Genomic DNA, 24721 nt, shown 5'->3' on the forward strand with positions numbered 1-24721 from the left:
ATTTTAGACCTCCGAAAAAGATTCAGTCTTTATGGTGTAATGCAACAGCTAGGCGAACAAATCGATGTAGTGTTGATCAGTTAGTTATGTAAGGTCATTTGTAAACAACTGCAACATACAGTGTCTATCTTTTTGTAGACTGTATCTGTGTAGTCAAAAGCACTACACGGTGGCATGATTCTTCACAAGACAACAATGAAAGTGGATTGTGAGCCCGTTCGCCTTAATTGATATGCATGTTTTTCACAGAGAGTCGGTTTCAAGTCTGTGTGGGTTCAAACATGTCAGATCATTATAATCAGGAACAGGGTGACTCCTCAAGGCAGGATTTCGTAATAAACTTAATAGCATGTCTAAGCTTTGTAATGATTCAATTGGTGGGTCAATTTTCTTGGATTATTATAAATTATTTAATAAATATGCATAAAATAGTGAGAACTGTGTTTCAATTTATTTCACAGAGGTCGCATGAAAATGGATTAGAATTTAATAAATGTTTTAAACACGTCAGGGTATGCTGTATGTCTTTCTTACCTTACTCCAGGTGCTGATGTCACTAGATACATAGCCATCTTCACTGCTCAGTATTGTACTTGATGAGTTGGTGTCCACATAGTTAAGATAGCAGACATGGCTGAGGATGTGGTAGCTGAACGATCTACATATCACATGCATTTGGCAGTTCGCTACACATGAGTTTATGCCAGGTGTAGAAAGTATATGGAAATATGATCTAATAATTCGCTCGTTGTAGATCAAGTGTTCCTCCTGTTGACATGATGCCCAGCAAATGGGAACCCATGTTGAGAAGAAAAACACCAGCCTCATATGTCTTGAATCATTAACTGACAGCTGTCGTGGTGGGGTATTCATTATTGACAGAAGTTGCTAACGAAGACACAATATCGACGGCAAACTCCTCATCGATGGTGAATCAATAGCACTACTTAAGTGTTCGGCTATACATTCTACAGAAAATAATCGATATAGGTAAGAAGAAGTTCAAGCATTGCCTGCATCAATACCTTACTGTAAAGTGGTAACAGCAAAGTTTTAAGGATGTGTCACTATGTGTTGAGTTATTTGGTAGTATACTAGCCACATAAAGAAACTGTGCACGGAGAAAATATATTCTGGATTGAAATACAACACAGCAAGAACAAAATGATGCAGACGCTGTAGCAGCTGAATGATCGGACCATAAGAAAATGTCAACGGGACCTGAACAACATCGGTTACGATGACGTCAGAAGATCAAAATGAAGTAGGGGGTCAAACGACAAAGTCACAAAGTCAATAACGGGTATGACCACCCTGTGCGTGAATCAAATCAGTGGAGTCCACCAAATGGGCATGGAAGGCCTGGGGAATGGCCTGCCATATCCTCCTCAAATCCTGTGCCAAGTCACGGACGTTATCTGGAGGATGTGAAAGACGACGCAGACGGCGCTCCATTTCATCCCACACATGCTCTATTGTGGAGAGATCTGGAGAATTTGCAGGCCATGGCAGTAACATGACATTGTTATGGTGAAGGAAATCCATTGCGACCCTAGCCGTGTGAGGACGAGCCTTGTCCTGTTGAAATGTCAATCCCGGGCCATGACGTTGCACGAAAGGAATGACCACAGGCCTCAGAATCTGATCTCTGTAGCCAACACCGGTGAGATTGCCCTGAACAACCACCAAAGGGGTTCGGTGCCGTGCTGTTATCCCACCCCAAATCATCACAGAGCCACCTCCAAAACGATTCCTCTCCACAATACAGTTGCGTGCATAACGTTCTCCCAAACGCCGGTAGACACGTTGGCGCCCGTCACTGTGGGAAATGTTGAACCTCGATTCATCTGTAAAGACAACATTTCTCCACCATATTCGAGGCTGGCGAAAATGATTTCGACACCATCTTAGACGGTTGACTCGATGACGGTGCGTCAGGATGGGACGTATGGCAGGGCGTCGTGGTCGAATCCCGTACTGACGTAAACGATTCCTGACAGTGTTGGGATGGATACGGCGCAGTCCAGGAATTGTCTGGGACGTTGTTACTGCCGTTTGGAACCTTTGTCGGAGATGTGTAACTCGAATCCATCTGTCCTGTCTTGGCGTCGTTACTCGGGGACGTCCTGAACGTGGGTGGTCGGCAACGTCATTTGTGTTCTGATAACGCCTCACCAATGCCGATATCGTGTTACGATGGCATTGGAAATGTGTTGCCACCTGTTGTTGCCTCATTCCCGCTCGGATCATTCCAATGGCTTCATGGCGCTGTGCAGTTGTCAATCTTTCAAGCATGATTTGCTTGTGATATGCTTGTGTCTGCGCCTGAGAAGTTTTGAATTTTTGAATGACCACAGATCATGCTTTCCAAAGTGACAGCGAATTTTGAGTTGCACATGATGTGTACAGCTGCACAGGATGCACGTGCAGTAACACACTGCACGTCCATAGGCCCCCATCAATGACGTCATATTGCATGGCACGTGCATGAGCGTTTGAATGTCTCCAATAATTGCTGTGTTCAAACCTATATTTCATATATGGACGGTGTGCCCTTATATTTATATTTTCTCCGTACACAGTTTCTTTATGTGGCTAGTATATTTAGGTCACCAGGACTAAAGGTCCGAGTATGCTTCAATATATCACTTGACAATTCACATTTCCATTTTATGTTTCAAAGGCGGAGAGCTAGAAAGCTCAATAACGCTTCTTACTTTCTGTCTGAAGTTTTAGCTCACCTGGTTGAAAGTAATACAGTAATATATGTATGGTTAGTATTGGGGCTCAAAGGATATGTTGCGTTTTGGGCGAAATTTTAAATTGCCATTATGTTTCCTCACCTAAACCTTTCAAGTGTCGATTATGTCAATACGTCATAGATGACCATGGTCCTCTGCAAGAAGCACTTGACATCCACCGCAACAAGAGGTATGTCAGCTGTGCCGTGATAACGTAAACGACTCTTCACCAATATACCTCTACAAAAAGCATTTGACATCCTCCGCAACACGCTACATAATAGAATCGACGACCTTGAGACCAAACTCACCATAGACAGCATCATCTTCAAGTTATTTATTTTGCCTATTTAAGACAACAATAATATTATGTCTTACATTTGCTATCCAGGATTAAAGATATTAAACATATTTTAAAAGTGCAAACGCTGCAGCTTATCTTACTGACGTAGGTAATCCATGGTATCAGATTAATAACGCACTTAATACCTTGGCAAGCCGTTTGGGGTGAAAGACTACCAGAGCGGATGTTGAATACTCCGGCGATTTGTCGCCCCTACCATATATTCTTACTACTGAAGATCCCTGTAAGAAAATCCCTAACTTCGTACGGCAGCGTCAGAGCCACAGGAACTCGATGATAGCGTGTATAGCATAATATATTCGTATAGAAAAAAATTGACACCCCTCTATATACATATAGACAAGGAGTGACACACGCCATCTTGGTTCTTATTCAAGATTTCGCACTCGGTTCGAATCAACGCTCGATATAACATGAGACATGAATGTCACTTATTTCAACATATTGGAACTTGCTAAACAAACCATAGGCTACACAATCGTGTTCATCTGTGGTCACCTCACCTCGTATTTATTTTAAAACAACAATCAAATCTCAACCCTAAACTTCGCCGCCGAGGTAAACAAGAAAAAGGTGGCCGGAAATTACGGTGCTACACGGGCTTGAACTCGCCAAACGTCATCCAGAGCCCACGACGGAAGTTGAAGACCGGATTGTAATGAACGACAGTTATGACAACTGACAACTGTTTATTACCTCGCTTATGACATATCTCAAAACGAGGCCGTTGATTGGGCCGCTTAGTACAATGGCAAAGACTAGTGGCTCAATTGCCATATTTTACGTACGCTTCACATACATACATTTCACAGAGTTGCTGTCTCTGTGAAGCGGGACAAAGACGTCACTGGGTGTCACGCAGACAACCTATCGCAGAAACAGCTTCATCAGGCAGCGCTTATATCTAGGCTGAGGGTGACAAGGGGTGTGGCCATGCCTACAGTCATAATCAGAGTAAACATAACCATACTATGAAAAACGCTTGCGCTTGGTCATACTCGCTGACTTGGTTGATGCATATCATCGATCCCAATTGCGTGGATGGATGCTCATGATATCAATAACTGGATTGTCTGGTCCAGACTCGATTATTTACAGACTGCCGTCATATAGCTTGAATATTGCTGAGTGTGGCGTTATCCAACGAACCAACCAAGCAACCAAAAACACCTGCTTATACATTCCAATGTCACAGTTTTGTTAGACTTCTGACAAGTGTACAAACATTACTACAAATGTTATCGGTACATCAGGTACTGTATATTATGATGTAGTTGCAGTAGCAATAGACAGAGTACTTGACAGTACTGCCAAGTCTCAGAACGCAGAGTATCAATCTGAATCCAGTGTCTCAGCCAGGAGTGTTCAAGCCGACAATGTGGACATCACAACTGGAATCTGTACTTGGAATGTTCACTGCTTGAGATCAAAAGCAGAATGTTCTGATAGTCTTTCATTTTGTAAAAGTTTTGATATAATTTGTATCTTGGAAACTATGACTAATGATGCTATATCTATGTTAAAACAATAATTTCAGTAATTTCAACATTTTCGAATGTGAAGCTAAGCGATCTCTCAACCGTCTTCGGTTCTCAGGTGGCATTTTCGTTTGTATTAAAAGTCATTTGTCACAATATTTTGAAAGAGTTTACTCCCTTTGGGACAACGCTCTAGTTTACAGAATAAAGGATGAATTATCTCCCTTCCCAACATTCCTGGTGTTTGTTTACATCCACCCGGGGGGTTCTCCTGTATCTGCTAATGAGGAGGACAATGGTGTAGACAAGTTAGAACGCCAGTTACTACATATTATCCATGATTATGGGAACTTGTGAAAATTCATCCTCTGTGGATATTTTAATGCAAGGACTGGTCAGGAATTAGATTATTTGATAGATGATGAGATAGATTATTTACCTGTCGGTAACGAATACACTTCAGATGAATTTTGTCAACAACGATGTGTCAGTGATTTTCATATAAATAACTGTGGTAGAGCCTTATTTAAATTGTATAAATTACTTGGGGTTCACATCGTTAATGCTAGGCCAAACTCAGAAAGTCCAGGTAATCTAAATTTCATTTCTCACACAGGAAGTAGTGCCTTAAGTGGATAAATGTTTAATGAGCTTGCAGTCATTTTGAAGGAAAACCTTAACACAGCAGTAACTAAGCTCACTGACATTGTGATATGATGTGCGGCAAGTGCTGTTTGTTCATGGTCCGGTAAACGTCGTGTATCTCAGCCAGCCTGGTTTGACAGTGAAATCTAGAAAGTATTTATGTCTCAACAACTTCAGAAATCATAAGTGTGTTTTGAACTTGCACAAATATCTGTGCAAAATCAGAATTTAAAAAGATCTGTGAACGTAAGAAAAAACTGTGACATAAAGTTGGGCGAAGTAATTAAGTTAGCAGCGCATTGTGGAGATTGTAAAACGTTTTGGAAAATACTTAAGCAGTCGTTACATAAAAAATCACCAGTTCTATAACTCCCAATTTATGGCTTTCCTATTTTCAAAATTTATTGAATCCGATGTGCAAGACGGCCAAAAAAGAATTTGAGCTATTAATAGATTTTTAGATACTCATATTTGTGATGAATGTACTGATCTTCCATTCACGGTAGAATTGTTATCTGGTGAGATCACAAAACAAGAAGTGAGGGAAGCATTAAAAAGTCTTGAACATTGTAAAGCGTCAGGCGTTGAATTCCAACCAGAAGTTTACAAAATATGTTTTCTAATACCATATTTGTTGCTTTTATTCAATCAAATCCTTGATACGGCTTTTTGCCCGATGCATGGAATATTGGAATAATAATGTCTTTATACCAATCAGGAAATGCCAGTCAACCAAACAATTACAGAGGTACGAGTATCTGTTTTGAATGTCATGGGAAAACTATTTACATTTATTTTTGAAAAATTATATGATTTCTAAAGCTAGGGTTTTGCTCTGAGTATTCAACAGATGACAATATCTTTGTTCTACAGTCACTTTGCTCCAAATATTTATGTAAACTTAGACGTCGTTATTATTGCGCCTTTGTTGATTTCCGCAAAGCTTTTGATTACCTTGATAGAAAAGAAAAATTGTTGTAACTGTTGATCACGAATGGGTGTCCTGGAAAACTGTCAATAGTTCTGAAGTATATGTATTCCTTAGTCAAAGACATGTATTAAAACTGACTCGGGTACAACTCCTTTTTTACAACTTCAAGGTATTCGTCAAGGTTGCATCTTAAGCCCAGTCTTATTCATCTATTTTTATAAACGAACTTGTTTCTGAAATTTACAAGGAATGTCATCATGGTGTGTTTGTGACACGAGACATTATAGATATTATACTACTGCTGTTAGTAGGACACCAGAGCAACATCATCCGCTATGTGGTAGGGGTCACGGGTGGTCCAGTCGTGTAAAGCGCCGCGATTCGCTTTCCAGAGTTTCGTCCCTTGGGCACGCCAGAAACCTATGATTACGGGTTCGAATCTCGGTTCGCCCCAATTATATTTCTAAGTTTGTCAGCACCATACCCGTGCTAATGGGACCTGCATCACTTCGGTCATTCCTCCCACATTATGCTGACACGCTGTGATATAACTGGAATACTGTTAAAAGTAGCGTTAAACCCAACATACTCACTACTATGTGGCAGGCTTGCAGAAACAGCTGAATGTATTGCATTCCTCTTTGTATCAAGTGGGATTTAGAAGTAAACCTTGAGAAAACCAATGTTATTGTTTTAGATATGGTGGAGTTGTATCGAAGCATGAAAATTGGATTTATGGTGATAATCATTTAAAAATTGCAAGTCAGGATTAGTATTTAGGACTATTAATGTCCTCAAGACTAAATTGGTCCAATGCTTGTGAGATCTTAGCGCTTCAGGCATCTAAGGCAATGTTTCCTGTTTGTAAATTATTCAAGGAACTATTCATTTTCCATAGCAAAATCGATATTTGATGTGAAAATTCTGCCCATGTGTTTATACTGCTCGGATAAATGGGGCATTAAATATTCTTAATCCATTGAGAAAGTTCACACTTTATATTTTAAGCAATTCCTATGCATTGGTAAATATGCTTCAAATAAGGCAGGACTTGGTGAAACTGATCGCTATAGTATAAATATTCATAGCCAGCTGCGTGTTGTTAGATATTGGATAAAACTATTAAAAATGGAAGTTCACAGGTACCCATTTCAATGTTACAAAATGCTAAAGCAATTAGATTGAGAAGGGAAAATTAATTGCCTGCCTGGTGTAAGAAGCATACTATTTAATACTGGATGTTCCTTTGTATGGATCTCACAAGACACTTGTAATGAAAAACTATGTTTACATACATTTAAACAAAGATTATTAGATATATGTCAGCAAAACTGGCACCAACATGTTTCCTCTTCACACTTTCTCAGGCATTTTGCTGGTATCAAATCAGTGTTACAACCAGAAAAAATAATTAAGTATATTACAAGATAAAATCTATTGAGATCTCTTTGTAAATTTAAAATATCTCTCCATAACTTCCTTGTCAATAAATACTGTAGAACCAAGGATAGTGATTTTGTAAATCGCATATGTTCTAACTGTACCAACCAGGAGATTGAAGACGAGTGTCATGGTTTTTTTTATATGCGAAAAATATAAAACGTTGAGATTAAAGTTTCTATCTAATTTAGATATTACACACAAAGACAATCAATTTTATATATATATATAAATATATATATATATATATATATATATATATATATACACACACACTAAACAATATTTGACAACGGTCTGTAAATAATCACCCATGCTTGCCGTTAAAGGCGACTATGCTTGTCGTAAGAGATCGGGTGGTCAGGCTCGCTCACTTGGTTGATGCATGTCAACAATCCCAATTGCATGGATCAATGCTCATGATATTAATCAGTAAGGACGTGGCGTTATGTGTCTTGACTGAAGTCTTTTTTTTGACAACAATGCCACTCAAATCTCAAAGGTTACATTGACGCTTTATGTATGTTGTACTCCCATGTGAAACAGATGCAATTATACATCAAAGCATGTCACCCCCTTGTTAACATCAATACCCCTTCCACTCCTATTGCATGCTTTACTATAGTCGTGTTCATCCTCCTTCTTTTGATACATCTAATAACCTTCGAATTATTAAACCTTAATAAAATAGGACCTTCAAACGGACACAATTTCAACATCATCTTTTCCAGTAACAAGGAAGCGTAGTGTAGGTGCTAATGAAATCGATACTTCTTACGAGTCATTATGATCGCCACTCGAAGTTGGAGGTTGTAAACAATCATCTTTGAAGTCTTTGTTTGATATTTTCTGAAACCTATGACAAAACTTCTACCTTACGACCAAAAGGTTCTAAAAGTACCATTCTGACTTTTAATATGAAGAATGATGATGTATATATGTATCTTGAGGAATACATAAAGGCGACAAAGCCCTTTCCATATTCGTCAGAAAGTTCTGCTGAAGGCAAACTCCATTGTACGATTTCGACCATGTCACAACCATGAATCACTTTCAAACAGTAATGAAACCAGTTACTTGCTAAAAGGTGAGCGTTTCCTGCCACGGCGATGGTATCGTCACAAACACATACAAATGCATGTCAAAGTTTCACCGGAACAAACACTTGAATATGCGGTACATGTCAAATAGGGATTAGTAGGTGTAGATCTGTAAATAATCGAGTCTGGATCAAATAATCCAATGATTGACATTATGAACATCGATCTACGCGGTTTGGATATGACAAGCATCAACCAAGAATATGAAACTGAGCATCCGATCCCGTTAGTCGCCCCTTAGGACAAGCATGGGCTGCTAAAGACCACGTCTTACCCGGATTGTCATGAGTCCTGCCTGCAAAACATCGATGAGATAATACAGCGATTTGATGTCCTTCAAACACTCGGAACTTGATAAACTAGCTGTTTCCTTTATTTCAGGCAAAACGAGAACTGCTTTATCTTGTAATATACCGTATTGATAGGATGAATTGCAGTACCACTGGAGCCGAACGCGGGCCTAACTTTATTGTCTGTTCTTTATTCTCCGTTAATAAACTCAAAGCATATATTCTAGTAATAGCAACAATTTGACAGAGAGTATTGACCTTTGGGTGAATCATTGGTTTTCATGGCATCAGAAATTGTTCAGCAAAATAGCACCGTACAGACATCAAGATATCTATAACATGGGTACGGATCACAGAGAGGGACATGCAAAACTCTCATTTCACGTCCAAAACATTACACAGACATTCATAGAAAAATTAAAACCCTTCGTATTACATATATCGACAGTGGTATTCAATTTCTAATACTTGGCAATGCTACATTGTATAGATACAGTTATATTTTTCTTCTCCGGGTGATAGGGCCACTGGATGATCTTCAATCATTGTTAAAATCTACAGCCCCATTACATTTAACACCAATCTCCAATATGTTGCAGTGCGACTTGCTTTGAACTTTTACTATGTGCTCACTGTATATTCCGCCTTCGTCAGCTCTTCAGCTGTCTGATCTTCAATCTCTCTGTAATCAACTCGCCAAACCCTGTGTAATTATGGGTGATCTAAATGTCCACAGCCCACTCGGTGGTGGTACAAACACTAGCACTAAAGGCAAAATTCATGAGATCGGTTGCGAGGCCGTATATCCCATTTTATATCACACTTTTTAACAGATAGGCATTTCCAGGTACGTGTGGGATCAAACTTGTCTGATTTTTACATCAAGATCAGGGTGTCCCTCTTGATAACATATTATCGGTAACGTTGTTTTGTGTCAAAATAAATAGTTTGTCTAAGGTTTTAAATGACACTGTTAATGGGTCATGATCTGTTGATTTTAATGTATCATGTCGAGGTAAAATTATGCACACATTTGAGAGACAGCTGCAGCTTTGTCTAAATCAAATCATTGATTGGTCTCGACGTAACGGTTTCAGGTTTTCAAAATCAAAAACAAATTGTATTCATTTCTGTCGAAATATAAACAACATATCCAGCGGAACTCCAATTAAAGTTGTAAAGGAAGCTTAATGTTTAGGAATAATTTCCTATCATCACCTTACTTTCGTACTACATATTAAATGTCTGAAAGCCAAATGTCTGAAGGCACTGAATGTATTTAAGGTTGTAGGGTATCATCACATCCATAACGTCATGAAGTTAATGAGTGAGTATGATTTTACACCGTTTTAAGCAATATTCCAGCAATATCACGGCGGGGGACACCAGAAATGGGCTTCACACATTGTACCCATGTCGGGGATCGAACCCGGGTCTTCGGCGTGACGAGCGAACGCTTTAACCACTAGGCTACCCGACCGCCCCCAACAGCCACACGAAAGCCGTATTAAATCTCGTTGGGTTAAAAGCAGACGCCCTACACTGACGAGACATCAAAACTTGGACAACAATATCAGACGTATGTGCTTACCAATCAGCACCTAAACCCAACAATCCTTGGAATGCGTGAAATTCCAAACAAATCCGCTCAGACATCAGTAGACACACTGAAAGAAATCATTGTCATATTTGGTAAAGGGTCATCTATCATTGCAAACATCAAAAACGGGATCGGGTAGTTAGGCTCGCTGATAGGTGCATGTTAGCGTATCCAAATTGCGTGGATCGATGCTCATTATGTCAATCACTGGATTGTCTGGTCCACACGCGATTATTTATAGCCCGCCGTCATATCGCTGGAATATTGCGGCGTTAAACAACAACCGAACAAACAACGATATTACATCAGAGATCTAATGCAGAAGAAGTGGTACACCCAAGTGGATATAAATAAATTACTTGCAATAAAACCAATTCTCGGTTACACCTACTTAGGTTCTCAGTCTAGTTTTGAAGAGATCATATTAAGACGATGTCGTATTGGCCATTCACAATAAACTCATGGATATTTATTGAAAGGTGAGAATCCTCCATTCTGTATCCCAGGTGGCTGAGGTGTATCCCTTGTGATTACAGAATCACTGTCAGGCATGTCCTGCTTGATTGCGTTGATTTTTGCATCACAAGGGATATCTTTTTCAAAGTTCATCGCCCAAGGATCTTTATATTAATATCAAATTTCATTTAATTCTTTTTTTTAAAGAAATAGAATTGTTAAATAATTTTTGAAACGTGTGTTTTGTAATTAATAAATGATCTTTTTAGACTTGGTAGAAAGAAATTTGTTAACTGAGATTGTTAGTGGCTGTACCTTTGATGGTGGTTGAAGTAGTGTAAAAGGATTGTCCCCCAGAGAAGGTATGTAAGACAACGTAATTCGAAGAAGTTCTATTTCTGCCACGTTTTCAATCGTAGAATATGTGTTCTTTTAACCTTTGCTAAATTTGCCAATAATCGTCAACATCTGAAGAGATGATGTGAATCCGGCTGGGGTTCATGCAGGTAGCAAAGGTACTGTAAGTCCCCATGGTAACTGGTCTTCAGTTGATGGCTCTCTATAGCCCGTTTTTAGATTGTTTGTTTGTGTTGTTTACTGATAATATATTATTTTAAATGTTCTCAACTACAGTAGTAGTAACTACTGTAGTTTAAAATCGAATCTGTTATATTCTAGTTATTGTACTGTCCATCGATGACAGGATTGTATTCTAAATGTATGTATTATTTGTCTAAAGGTATGTATTATCAATTGATAACTTCTCGTCGGCTGAAATATTGCAGATGTGACGTTTAATATTAACTCACTATATCAATAATGGTGCACAAACCAAATTGCAATTCGATTTAATTTGTTTAAAACGCCCTTTCACAGATAGAGAAGATGTTATCTGTGCATGGGCGATCTCTCCATCCATCGCCAAATCTCCACACAAGGCAGTCTTGACCGGTCGTGCTTGTTGGTTGTCCGTGTCTCCAGTACGTGAAGTTTAGGGGACTCCCATCCAGCCATCTCCAGCTGCCTTCCTCCTGTATATCCGAGGCACCGATGTAGAACTTTTTGAGGAAGAAGTCTCCTGAAGAAAGGATTACAGCCTCAGACCACATACCTACCTGAGACGCAATATGTATGTCATCTCAATTTAGTTAGCTACGTGTATCTCAGATATAATAGTGCACATTAGTGAGTGGTAAATTACGCTTATGCAGTGAAAATAATTGAGTATGAGTAGGAGAAACCAGCGGTTATTATTATGAGTAAATTCCCATGTTGGTTGGTCTTTTACGCCGCACTCAGCAATATTCCAGCTGTATGGCGGCGGTCTGTAAATAATCGAGGACCAGACAGTCCAGTGAATAATATCATGAGCATCGAACCACGCAATTGGTGTTTTGGTTTGGTTTGTTGTTTAACGCCGCACCAGCAATATTCCAACTTTATGACGGCGGTCTGTTAATAATCGAGTTTGGACCAGACAATCCAGTGATTGATATCATGAGCATCAATCCTCGCAATTGGGTTCGACATGCATCAATCCAGTCAGCGAGCCTGACTCCCGGATCCCGTTAGTCGCCTTTCACGACAAGCATAGCCACCTTTTATAGCAAGCATGGGTTGTTTTAGACCTATTCTACCCCGAATCTTCACGGGTCCCACGCAATTGGGATCGATGACATGCATCAACCAAGTCAGCGAGTCCGACCACCCGATCCCGTTAGTCGCCTCTTACGACAAGCTTAGTCGCCTTTAACGGCATGCATGGGCTGCTGAAGGCCTATTCTAACCCGAATCGTCGTCGGGGTGCCAATACTACATTACTAGCAATCAACCATCACCGAAGTGTTAGCAGCAGTTTACTCGGCCTAGACAGGATAATTGTAATGCTTTGTTTGTTTGTTTGTTTGTTTGTTTGTTTGTACAACGCCACCCTCAGCAATATTCCAGCTACATAACGGCGGTCTGTAAATAATCGAGCCACACAATCCAGTGATAAACTTCATGAGCATCGCTCCACGCAATCGGGATACGATGACATGTATCAGCCAAGTCAGCCAGCCTGACCACCCGATCCCGTTAGTTACCTTTTACGACAAGAATAGTCGCCTTTTACGGCAAGTAGGGTTGCTGAAGACCTATTCTACCCTGGATCGAGTCTCATTGTAATGCAAACATCTGTTTGTCCCTTATTTGTCCTTTCACGGATTTAACGAAATTGCATATACAAATGTTAAAACATACCTGTAGCATTAATTAATTCTGTCAGAAAGTTGATCTTGTCAATGGAGTCCACAACTGCCAGGTGTCCTCCAAAAGATGATACACAGTTCAGCCTTGCCGTCTCCCACACAGACTTATTAAGAACAAGAATGTAGGGATGATCGCCACTAATAGACACAGGAGCTAAAATATGGAACAGACAGAGATATCACCTAAAGTTTAACGTTAATTCTCGAAAACAAACTTTGGCTCAGTGAAGACGGTTTAGATCTTTGGTTCAGAATACAGAATGATAGTTGTCTTGTACGGCTCTTACCTTTCCACAGTATCTTAGACTCTACGGTTAGTTGGTTTGATGTTTAATGGCACAGTCAGCAATTTCCAAGCCGCCCCGTGAAAATCCAGGTTAGAATAGGTCTTCAACAACCCATGTTTGCCGTAAATAGCGACTATGCCTGTCGTAAGAGACCACCAACGGGATCAGGTGGTCAGGCTCGCTAACTTGCTTGATGCATGTCATCGTATCCCAATTGCTGTGTTCGATGCTCATGAAGTCAATCATTGGATTGTCTGGTCCAGACTGGATTATTTATAGACCGCCGTCATATAGCTGGAATATTGCTGAGTGTGGCGGTAAACAAACAAACAAACTAACAAACAATAGGCGAGCTATTGACGGCGACCTGTTAATATTAGAGTCTGGACCAGAGACACCAGTGGTTGATATAATGGACATGGCATCTGGGTGCGATTACTTCTGAATCACCAAGATTAACCACCCAGTCCCTTTGGTCGCCTCTTACAACAAGCGTACATGCGGGGTGCCTACCCTATCCTGGAATTCTAACAGTGTTGAAGTTGATCATGAGTTGATCTGATGTAAGTAAGGGGCATTCACACGGCCTAACTTGTTGGAACAACTTGTAGGAAATTAGTTGCACGAACTGAAGTTGCGATACGATTCGTCATTTACCCAGCTGCGAGTTGCAAACAACTCGGATCTCGCGACATCGCCTACTAAAACATTAGAAATAGTGATTCATTCCATCACTGATGGAAGCCTGGTTGCCGAGTTGATTTTAAGACGCACATTTTTATAAGGTATACGGCGTGATTGTTGTGCAAGAATTGCGGTCGCGCGGCACTGCACCAACCCCTGACTTTGAAATTTAAAAGAGTTGTATAGTATTGAATATTCTACACCATGATGTAAAATTACTGATTTGCTGACAAAACACCCTTTAACATGTGGCAACTTTTTATTGTACATCGATAAAGTTACAGTGCGACGAAAAGTTTTATCTGGCAGCTGTATGTAAACAAAATAAAGCCTCATATCTGAACGGATCAATTTTCCGCTGACGCCAAAACACGATGAAGCCGTGTACATATGCTTACCTGTAAGCCATTGCAATACCACATTCGTGGTGAGAACTTGCTATGGCTCACGACAATACATTCTCGAGTGTTTTTAATCCATGTGTAAACAAAAACTCCTTCACAAATATCGATATTGAACCCCAGGTTTGATGCTCATAGCACTGGCTTATTGTCTTATTGTCATCCAATACGTTTTGAAAATGTATTTCAAATTTGTTAATGATATGGAGGCAAAAGTTGATAAAATCATGAAAATTTGCCGTCATTGTATACAGCATGAGGCGAGTTTAAGACTTTATCGATACAACACAAACACACACACACCCAGAGAAAATGACATGATATTGGACCCTTTCAACGCACCCCTCGTGCATTTTATTATAGAAATTATGATAGAGCGATCAAAAACAATTGAAAAACAATAATTCTAGATCTTTTTTTGCACACTTGTGTACATATGTCATAAGAAACCCATTGATAAATATCTTTCAGGTTTACGTTTACTTTACAAATATGATTAAATGTCGTTTTAATGAACCTTTTGTGTACATTAACCAGAAGGAATATTTCTTCAAAGATTCTTTCATAGATGTATCGCTGTCTTCCTTTCACAAAATAGCGTGTTCACTGATAGCAGTGCGTTGGATGTTCAGAGTAGGATTTTCAGGTGAACAATGAAACTTCGACAATTGCTGTTGATATTTCGAAATCATTGTCAAGTAGCATGTCAGATTATTAATTTTTCAGTTCTTGCATCCGCAATTCGCAATAATCTGAGCCAATGCATGCAACAAATTGACGAGTGGATCTCTCGATAGAGTAGAAAATGCTACTGTAATTAGAGTGTTTGTTTGTTTGTTGTTAAACGCGGCACGCACCAATATTACAGCTTTATGACGGCGGTCTGTAAATAATCGTGTCTTGACCATCCAGTGATTGACATCTTGGACATCGATCTACGCAATAGGGATACGATGACATGCATCAACCAACTCAACAGACCTGACCACCCGATCCCATTATCCGCCTCTGTCGACAAGCATGGGTTGTGAAGACCTATTACCTACCCTGATCTTCATGGGTCGTAATATAGTGTAAAACTGGATGTTGACTTTGTTTACGTTAAGATTAACCTAGGGACGTAGACCTTTGCAAATATCAATTTGTTACAGGTAACTCAACCAACCTACTTTACATACAATGTAAGTATTTTCTGGAATGTTGACACTTCCGAGAAACAGACGTTACCGTGATATTTAAACGTGTTTTGATTGGCTTCTTGCGTACAACTTGTCGCATGAAAACAGAACATGTCCTGTGTCATAAAACTCACGTCCAACAAGTTGCACACATTAAAAGTTAGCACGGCTTGCAAGTTCATAGGATGCAATGTGTTGCATGCAATATATTGTATACAACTAGTTGTACCGTGTGAATGTCCTTAAGGAATACTCCAACGAAACTATAAAATACTTGCAGCATGCAGCGACGCCTGTTCTGTCCACAGTACATCTGTCATGTACATCGCACGTCACTGCACTGCAGGGTCCGTCCAATCTCTAATGAAGAGAAACGTATAGTATGTAAATATCAAACAATGTCCACATGAAAACTTCGTAGTTCTTACCACTGACAAGGCCTCAAATAGGATGACCATTATATGTAAGTATCAGTACATAAATAGTTTGATAAAAGGATTTGATGTATCATATCAAATAATACCACATTTAATGCAGTATGTTTAGTGAGGAAGAATCTGTCACAGCCAACATTAAACAAAGATAAAAGATTCCAAGATAAACAAAATTCCGTATAAAGTGAGATGTTTAACTGGTCCAGCAAATGTACCACGAAATCCCTGTCACAAAACATAACCATAATCTTAATACAATCAAGGAAGGATTCTTTTTGTATTCTCAGACATTTGACAGTGGTTTTAATACCATATGGATTCTCACATCCAAAGATTCACTTGAATTTTTGCAATCTCAGCAAAGAACCAACCTAGTGGTTAAAGCGTTGGCTCGTCACGCCGAAGACCCGGGTTCGAATCCCGACATGGGTATAATGTGTAAAGCCCATTTCTGGTGTCCCCACCGTGATGTTGCTGGAATATTGCTAAAAGCGGCGTAAAACCAAACTCACTCACTCACTGAGTTGTTACACCGCTCCTATTTTAGGGCGTGTCGCTCTGTCTCTTTTTAACAGATACTGGTCTTGTCAATGAATTACGGAAGGGCAACGCGCCGCGGCATAAATGAACGTCAATGCCAGAGATTGACAGATTGAATTATCCAACGAAACAGATTCCAATGGGCGTAAAAGGTAAACAGCTATGCCAACCATATGAATTGTGAGACTTAAGAAACACCCCATGCAGTCATCGAGCTGAAACATTACATGGATGACACCAAATGTTAAAACACTTATTTATTATCATTTATTATTTATTTTGTCACAACAACATTCTTCAAAGTTTACGAAAATAATACTGAGATCATGCTGTTCTCTCGCATCAAAATGGACACAATACACAACCCTTTAACAGCAGCACTTTGCTGATATGATGGCCCTAAGTGGCATGTAACATTCAGCTTGCTGTGGGCAAACTGTAACGCCTCACCGGGGTACTGTTTACATATGTAGCTCAACTCCGAAACCAGTCAGTGACTGATTGTTACTTATAGCTGCTCAAGCTATTATAAAACAAGGGTATTGTGTGGCTGACTGCTCTGTTATCAGAACCACTAAGCTGCACAATATTCAACCACTTATATGTCATAACAATATCAGTGTTTGTTGTAGAGATGACGTTGTTTTAAGCCGATGCCGTATAGGACATACACATTTTACCCATGCTTTCCTTTTAAAGGGAGAAGATGCTCCCATGTGTATTCCTTATCAATGTCAAGTTACCATGAAACACATACTTTTAGACGGTGTGGATACTGATTTAATACGTGCGACATATTTTAATGTCTCTACTTTGAAACAACCTTTTACTCAAGTTCATAGCCATACAATTATAGCATTTTTGAAAGAAAACCATCTTTATGACAAGAATAGGTTTTAACCCAAATAGTCCGTTTTTTTCCATTTGTCTGTGATCTGATATTTTATGTGATCTTTGATATCATACTTTTACTGTTGCCCTTTATTAGTATATGTTTGCAATTGTAACTGGTTCTCGCCGTGAATAGCCGGAAAATTGCTGATGCGGCGTAAAACAAAATTCATTCATTCACTCACTCACTCACTCACTCACTCAGTTATTTTGCTGACTGTGCAACACCGGGGTCAGATGGAGCGGATGGCCATGGCGTTAAGAAATCCTCACTTGATCCACCCGCGAGTGTCTGAGCTGTCCGACATGATTAAACGTGAAAGAGGACATTTAACTTAACTCGGCACGATCTGAAGGGCAAACGCTTGTCGCCAAGGTGATAACCAGCTACAAGTAGTATTGATCAGTAATGGGAACACACAGCGACGCTAATATTAGCAATCACAGTTTTTGATCCCAGTGTTTTAGGTTCAGAATTGATTTCAGTTCTCACTGTACAATAGTTCAGTCTATCGATGAAAATAATAAATACGTTGTGAATGCATTATGTGTAGCTACGAGAGATGAATATAAAAAGACCCGACAATGTGAAAATCGAATAACGAAATCGATATCAATCGATAATTATAGATTATCTGGCTCCGTGTCGATAGACAGAAAATCCCAAATAGGTCCATTAATATACTTAACCGCAAAAGAAACGTCACCCCAAGTAACATTGCATGAAAAGTGGTCATTTAAATATCTCGGTAACTTTTGTCAAAGTTTCTAAAATTTAACATTACCTTGTCCGGAAAAATGAAATTTGATGATAAAAAACAAAGCAGATGACAATAAAACCGATCGCCCAAACGCATCACGGCAACGGCCATGGTAACCCGATGCACGTGAGTTCCGTGCAAATTGAAATCCAGATGCGTTCCCCAATTTCTTGCCCTATAAAAATTGAATTAAATTGCCACCACATGCCACGTTTGACAATAAATCAGCAACACGAAGCCCTTGGACGATTGCAAGCTGGACAAACCACCCGGCAAGTAGCCAATGCATTTCAGGTCCACGTAAGGACCATATACAGGTTCCAGCAACGGTACCAGACCACCAACACTATAGATGACCGATCACGTAGTGGGAGACCAAGGGTCACGACCCGACGTCAGGATCGTCAGATTGTGCGACAGCATCTTCAAGATTGCTTTGTTACTGCTGAGGAAACTACTCGATAGACCATGGGGACACACCAGCGACACATTAGTTCGGACACATTTGACACTTTAATTGTAACCTTGATGAACAGTTTTGCCAAGTTTCATCTTTTGAATATGTTTACAGTGTTTGAACAAATAAGGTTTCTCATATATCTATCCATGGTGACGTTTCCTTGCGGTTCAGTATATATGACCCATTGTCTTTTTTACCGCGAAATAACAACATATGCACTGTTTCCTTGTACAGTTCACGTTTCGGGAGTTATACAGTTGTAGCATCGTTAGATAATAAACATGTGGCTGTTTGTTTTTGACGCCACAACTCGCAATATTCTAGTCACATGATGGTCCCTGTACATAATCGACCAGGCAGATTGTACATGTTTATCATTGTGCTGATAAATCAGTGTGCCTGGCAAAGACACGATTCATAAGAACTTTCTTAATCTGGAAACGTTTAGGTCTAAACACTTGAAATGAGCTATCGTCTCACAGGCTAAACACCAACTAAACACAACATCCCCATAAACTAATCATGTTTAGAATTTTTACATGTGTAACTACTATACATGTTTAGAAATGTAAACACGTTGAATCATGTTCAGTGTTTAAATATGTTACGACAATGCATAGCGTTATATACTAGTATTATTCCCAAAATCTAAACATGTTTAGAATTTACTTACAATTAACTTGGTACATTATTAAGGACTACAAATCAAGGCGTTGAAAGTTCGTATCCCGCCGAGTTTTGAGTTCATAAATGTGTTGTTGTTGTTGTATACCTTATAATATTTCTATCATTTAGATAACGAATGCTGACAATGAAAGTTCCTCTCTCATGAAAAAAATGCGTGATCCCGCCTGTCTCCAAACATTGAAACGACTCCCAAATCTCTCTGCGCATAAACACCTTGCGCAAAAGTTGAACGACAATAACGTTCAACCAAATCAAATAATGTAGAAAACTGATCACATGAACACCAATTCTATGAAGAATTACTGCCATATTATTACTGACCAGCAAAGCAAACATCCAACGTAATTTCAGGAAATGCTCCATATCCAGCAATTTGATGAAGCTCCTGATATGCAGAGCAGCCCCTTGCGTAATGTCAAAAACGCCAGTAGACAACACAGTCAGCAGATCATACCTGTTGTTGGCACCGTTACTGGTCAACATAACGGTTAATCTTGTTACATCTCACAACCAGTTTCAGTCAAATGACGCCGGAATTGTCGCCGAAAGTGAGTGACAACTAAAGCATACTGTGATCTCTCTCCTCCAGCGAGACATTCCTCGAGTGCGAGCGCGGACGATTCTACGCAGTTGGGATACGATGACATGCATCAACCAAGTCAGCGAGCCCGACCACCCGATCCCGTTATTCGACTCTTACGACAAGCATGGGCTGCTGAAGACATATTCTAAACCAGACCATTCGGTCGGGAAAGTTCAAAGACAATGAAGTTTTCATTTAAATATATACAAGTAATTGGACAGGTTTCTTGTCTTAGGTTAATGTTTTGGAATACTTTCAAGCAAATTCAGCAGGAGATAGTTGTGGCTGTGACCATAGCGGCGACCACATTTTCAGTACCCGGATGTTGATTTTTTAAAACGTTCTCTGATTGGACTATTGATAAGGGCAATAATCCTCTCATATTCTAACACAGATAATTAGGCTTGAAATGTCAAGGTTGAAAACTAGATGTTGGTAAAGGACAGTGGACACGCTTTGAAGCTGAGCAACTAATTCTTTGAAAATGTAAAGCCATTTTATTCTTCTATGGTCAGTTCTTTTAAGTTTGCTCCTGCCATAATGCACAAAGTGTTGTGTAATGCACCGCCAACATGTCTTGTCTATTCACCGAGCATCTTATGTCAGCTTTCGAGTGGATACTCCAGTCCGCTCTATAAATGTACTCGCATGGCATATGAGATATGACATGTCCTAAATAATTCACTTATGCTTCAAATTCGGTCCTGCCAATAAGAATTTCCGAAATACTACAAGTCTATCCAAGTGCTCCTCAAATACTTTCGACAAATTTTACATGGTTAGCCTATCAGAACTTCCATTAGTCTATGGAACGTTGCTGGGGCAAAACTTAACATTTCCAAAGTTATCCAAAGCACCATCTATCATCGGAAATGGACAGTTATGTCCGCGACATAGTTCATTCACAGAAAGAAAATCAATATAAACACTTTTTGACGCATCAAATATCCGAACCAGCGGTATCGAAGATGACCATGGACTTGATGAAGGCTGAACCACCTCTCGTTCCAACATATTTCAGATCAGTACATATGCTCAAGATATCATCAATTTTCTTCTTAGTTTCGGAAAGATTGTCTATTGTCTATTGTTATAGCCTGGTCTTGCCATGGATTTCCTGGATTGTTGTCCATGGGGGCCCTTCTATATTCCTTGATCAATAGCATACTTCCTCTTCTATGTATGCTCAATTTGGTCTACAGGAACAACTTGGGTAGTTTGGTTCGACAAATATATCAAAATGATATCATCATTACAAAAGGTCTCTTGCGAACTACCTCAGGGGGTCTGCACGTCGTTATACATTTACATCAAATATGAGACGTCAAAATGGCCGACATGATTAACGTGACGGAAGAGATTTCCGAAGTTCATGAACCTGTGGCGATTAAAAGTGCAAGTCTTCATTAATCATCATTAGCCGATCATTGAAAGGTGATTACAGACATAAAATAGATACTAAGAAAAAATTATAGATAGATTCCTTTATTTACTGTCACTTGTCAGTCGAGACACGGATCGAGTCGATACTACGATAGATTTAATGTGCATTTCTTTCTTTTTATTACACGGATGAGTCGTAAGGAAATTATTCGTGAACGACCATGAAGTCAAACTCTGAAGTTTCAAGATTGAAGGGCCCAAAATGAATACACACGGGTTTTACCAGGAATTTGAATTTAAAGTAGTCCGTCAGTGTTTACGTCATTTCAAGAATACAGTCTCGTGAAAAACGTATGAACGTCAAACTGTGTCGTTCATGCACTTATGAACGTCAGTTTCGCAGTCATGTGCCCGAGTTCTCGTCCAATAAAAAAGCTGCAAGTTTCACAAAAAACTTTCTTGATGAACATGGGGAGGTGGGGTAGCCTTAAATGGGAATGGACGTGTTAACTTGCAAGTGCACCTCTTAAAAATGTTACACTTATTGTTAAACACATATGAATAATAACCACCGACATAAATGTTCTAATGACTATGACGAACATTTGCTCTTTTACCTTACAACCTTAGGGGGCACGGGTGGCCCAGTCGTCTAAGGCGCCGCGATTCGCTGTGCAGAGTTGCGTCCCTTGGGCACGCCAGAAACCTATGGTTGTGGGTTCGAATCCCGGTTCACCCCGATTATGTTTCTAGGTTTGTCAGCACCATACCCGTGCTCGTGGGTTTCACCGAAGTGGTAAACGTCTAAGACCTGCATCACTTCGGGCTTTCCTCCCACATTAAGCTGACACGCCGTGATATAACTGGAATACTGTTAAAAGCGGCGTTAAACCCAACTCACTCACTCACTTACAACCTTATGATAATGCTGATAAAGCAGCTCGGAGGTCATAATATTATTAAGTTGCACTGGATCAATCACTGAGTGGTATTCGGTAATCGAAAATGAGTTCGAATTACAAAATTATGAATGGTTCAAAGTATATTTGAACCCGAGGGATAGTTACATACACTAAGGATGTCAACATTACCTAATGTTCTGGCACATTTCCGATCTGGATTTTTGTAAACAATTGCAATTTTGGCAACCAACATACAGTATCTTTTTGTAGAATTATCTATGTAGACAAACGCACTACACGGAGGCATGGTTCTTTAAATGACATGCATGAATGTGGATTGCGATCCCATTCGCCTTAATTGATATCAATGTTTTTCAGAGAGGGACAGTTTCAAGGTGTGGGTTCAACCCTGTTTGATCATTAGCAGGAGCAGGATAACCCCTCAAGGCAGGTTTTAGTTATAAAATTAAAAGCCTGTCTAAGCTTTTTAATGATTCAATTTGTGGTTCAAATTTTTTTTTAATTGTGGTTCAATTTTAAATAATCATGTAAAAAAATGCATAAAATTGTGAGACAATTACAACTAAGTTTCAATTTAATTCACAGAGGTCGCTTGAAAATGGCTTTAGATTTTATAAATGTTTATAACATGTCAGGGTATGCAATATGTCTTTCTTACCTTACTCCAGGTGCTGATGTCACTAGATACATAGCCATCTTCACTGCTCATTATTATACTTGATGAGTTGGTGTCCACATAGTTAAGATAGCAGACATGGCTGAGGATGTGGTAGCTGAACGATCTACATATCCCATGCATTTGGCAGTTCGCTACACACGAGTTTATGCCAGGTGTAGGAAGTATATTGAAATATGATCTAATAATTCGTGCGTTGTAGATCAAGTGTCCCTCTTGTTGACATGATGCCTTGCAAATGGAAACCAAAGTTAAGAAGAAAAACGCCAGTCTCACATGTTCGTCTTGAATCATCATGCAATAACTGACAACTGTCGTGGTGGGGGATTCATTATTGACAGAAGTTGCTAACGAAGACACAATATCGACGGCAAACTCCTCATCCATGTTGCATCAATAGCACTACCTTAGTGTTAGGCTATACATTCTGTAGAAAATAATCGATATGCGTAAGAAGTAGTTTTAGCACTGCCGTCATCAATACCTTACTAAAAAGAGGTAACAGCAAGGTTTTAATGATGCGTCACTATCTGTTGTGTTATTAAGGTCATTAAGGCCTACGGTTCACTTGACTATTCATATTTCCATTTTATATTTGAAAGGCGGAAAGCTACAGCTAGACAGCTCAATATATCGCTTCTTGAGTTCTGTCTGATCTTTTTAGTCAGGCTCGCTGACTTGGTTGATGCGTGTCATCGATCCCAATTGCGTGGATCGAAGTTCACGATATCAATCACTGGATTGCCTGTTCCAGATTAAATTATTTACAGACCCCCGTCATATAGCTGGAATATTGCTGAGTGCGGCGTTAAAGAACAAACCAACCAACCAACTTAAACACGTATATAGTAAATGCTGTTAAAATTAAGTGTAATACCTGTTATGTACTACATTATAGAAATTGTTCCTACTTATAAATATTTAGGTGTTCATCTTTTATCTTACATCTTTCTATGTAATGCAATGGGTAATACTAAGAAATTTTGGAAAGAGGTTCGATCCGTTAACATGAGAAACATCCCTGCTTGTAGCATTTCAAAAGCTGAATGGGCAATTCATTTTAAAGAAGTATTTTCAACAAATGACGTATTTCATCATACGCTTTTTGATGACATATATGGTCCTATAAATGAAGATGATTTCTTTCCTGAAATAGATCGGGAAATCCTTGAATCTGATATTCAACGTCATGAGATACTGACAGCAATTCAGTCACTTAAAAAACGTAAATCCCTGGGATTGGATATAATATTCTTGCTGAAATGCTGCAATCAACAAGGGAGATAATTTTGCCCTTTCTTACAGAATTGTTTAATATGATTTTTCGTTCAGGCGTATTTCCAAGTTCGTGGTCGAAGGGCATTGTTATATCTATTCATAAGAAAGGAGATGCTAGCAATGCAGATAATTATAGAGGTAAAACATTAAACAGTATTTTGGGGAAAGTATTTTCGAGTATATTAAACAACAGACTATTGTTATGGGCCAATATGAGGGATAGAATTCCAGAAGATCAGGCCGGGTTTAGAAAACACTATT

At 39.4% G+C, this 24721-nt stretch overlaps 1 protein-coding gene across 1 annotated transcript; it reads right to left on the reverse strand.

The window, feature by feature from the left end:
* Positions 1-11902: 11902 nt before the first annotated feature.
* LOC139459173 (C-type lectin domain family 4 member D-like) lies at positions 11903-23479 on the reverse strand. Its single transcript, XM_071240627.1, has 4 exons — positions 23165-23479; positions 16123-16204; positions 13287-13448; positions 11903-12123 (listed from the first exon to the last, which is right to left on the reverse strand). The coding sequence occupies exons 1-4, from the start codon at positions 23477-23479 to the stop codon at positions 11903-11905; spliced, it is 780 nt and encodes a 259-aa protein (XP_071096728.1).
* Between the last annotated feature and the right edge of the window lie 1242 nt (positions 23480-24721).

This window comes from Haliotis cracherodii, unplaced genomic scaffold, assembly GCF_022045235.1.
Source record: "Haliotis cracherodii isolate W230 unplaced genomic scaffold, xgHalCrac1.p SCAF_13, whole genome shotgun sequence".
In the NCBI taxonomy this organism is placed as follows: domain Eukaryota; kingdom Metazoa; phylum Mollusca; class Gastropoda; order Lepetellida; family Haliotidae; genus Haliotis; species Haliotis cracherodii.

What these genes read in the sequence shown, in the direction of transcription:
- LOC139459173 (XM_071240627.1), bottom strand. Translation starts at nt 23,479, where the DNA reads ATGATGATTCAAGACGAACATGTGAGACTGGCGTTTTTCTTCTTAACT. An exon ending in ACATCAGCACCTGGAGTAAG is followed by an intron (nt 16,205 to 23,164) that starts GTAAGAAAGACA and finishes TCTCTTCATTAG; the next exon opens with AGATTGGACGGACCCTGCAG. An exon ending in AGAATTAATTAATGCTACAG is followed by an intron (nt 12,124 to 13,286) that starts GTATGTTTTAAC and finishes TCCTTTCTTCAG; the next exon opens with GAGACTTCTTCCTCAAAAAG.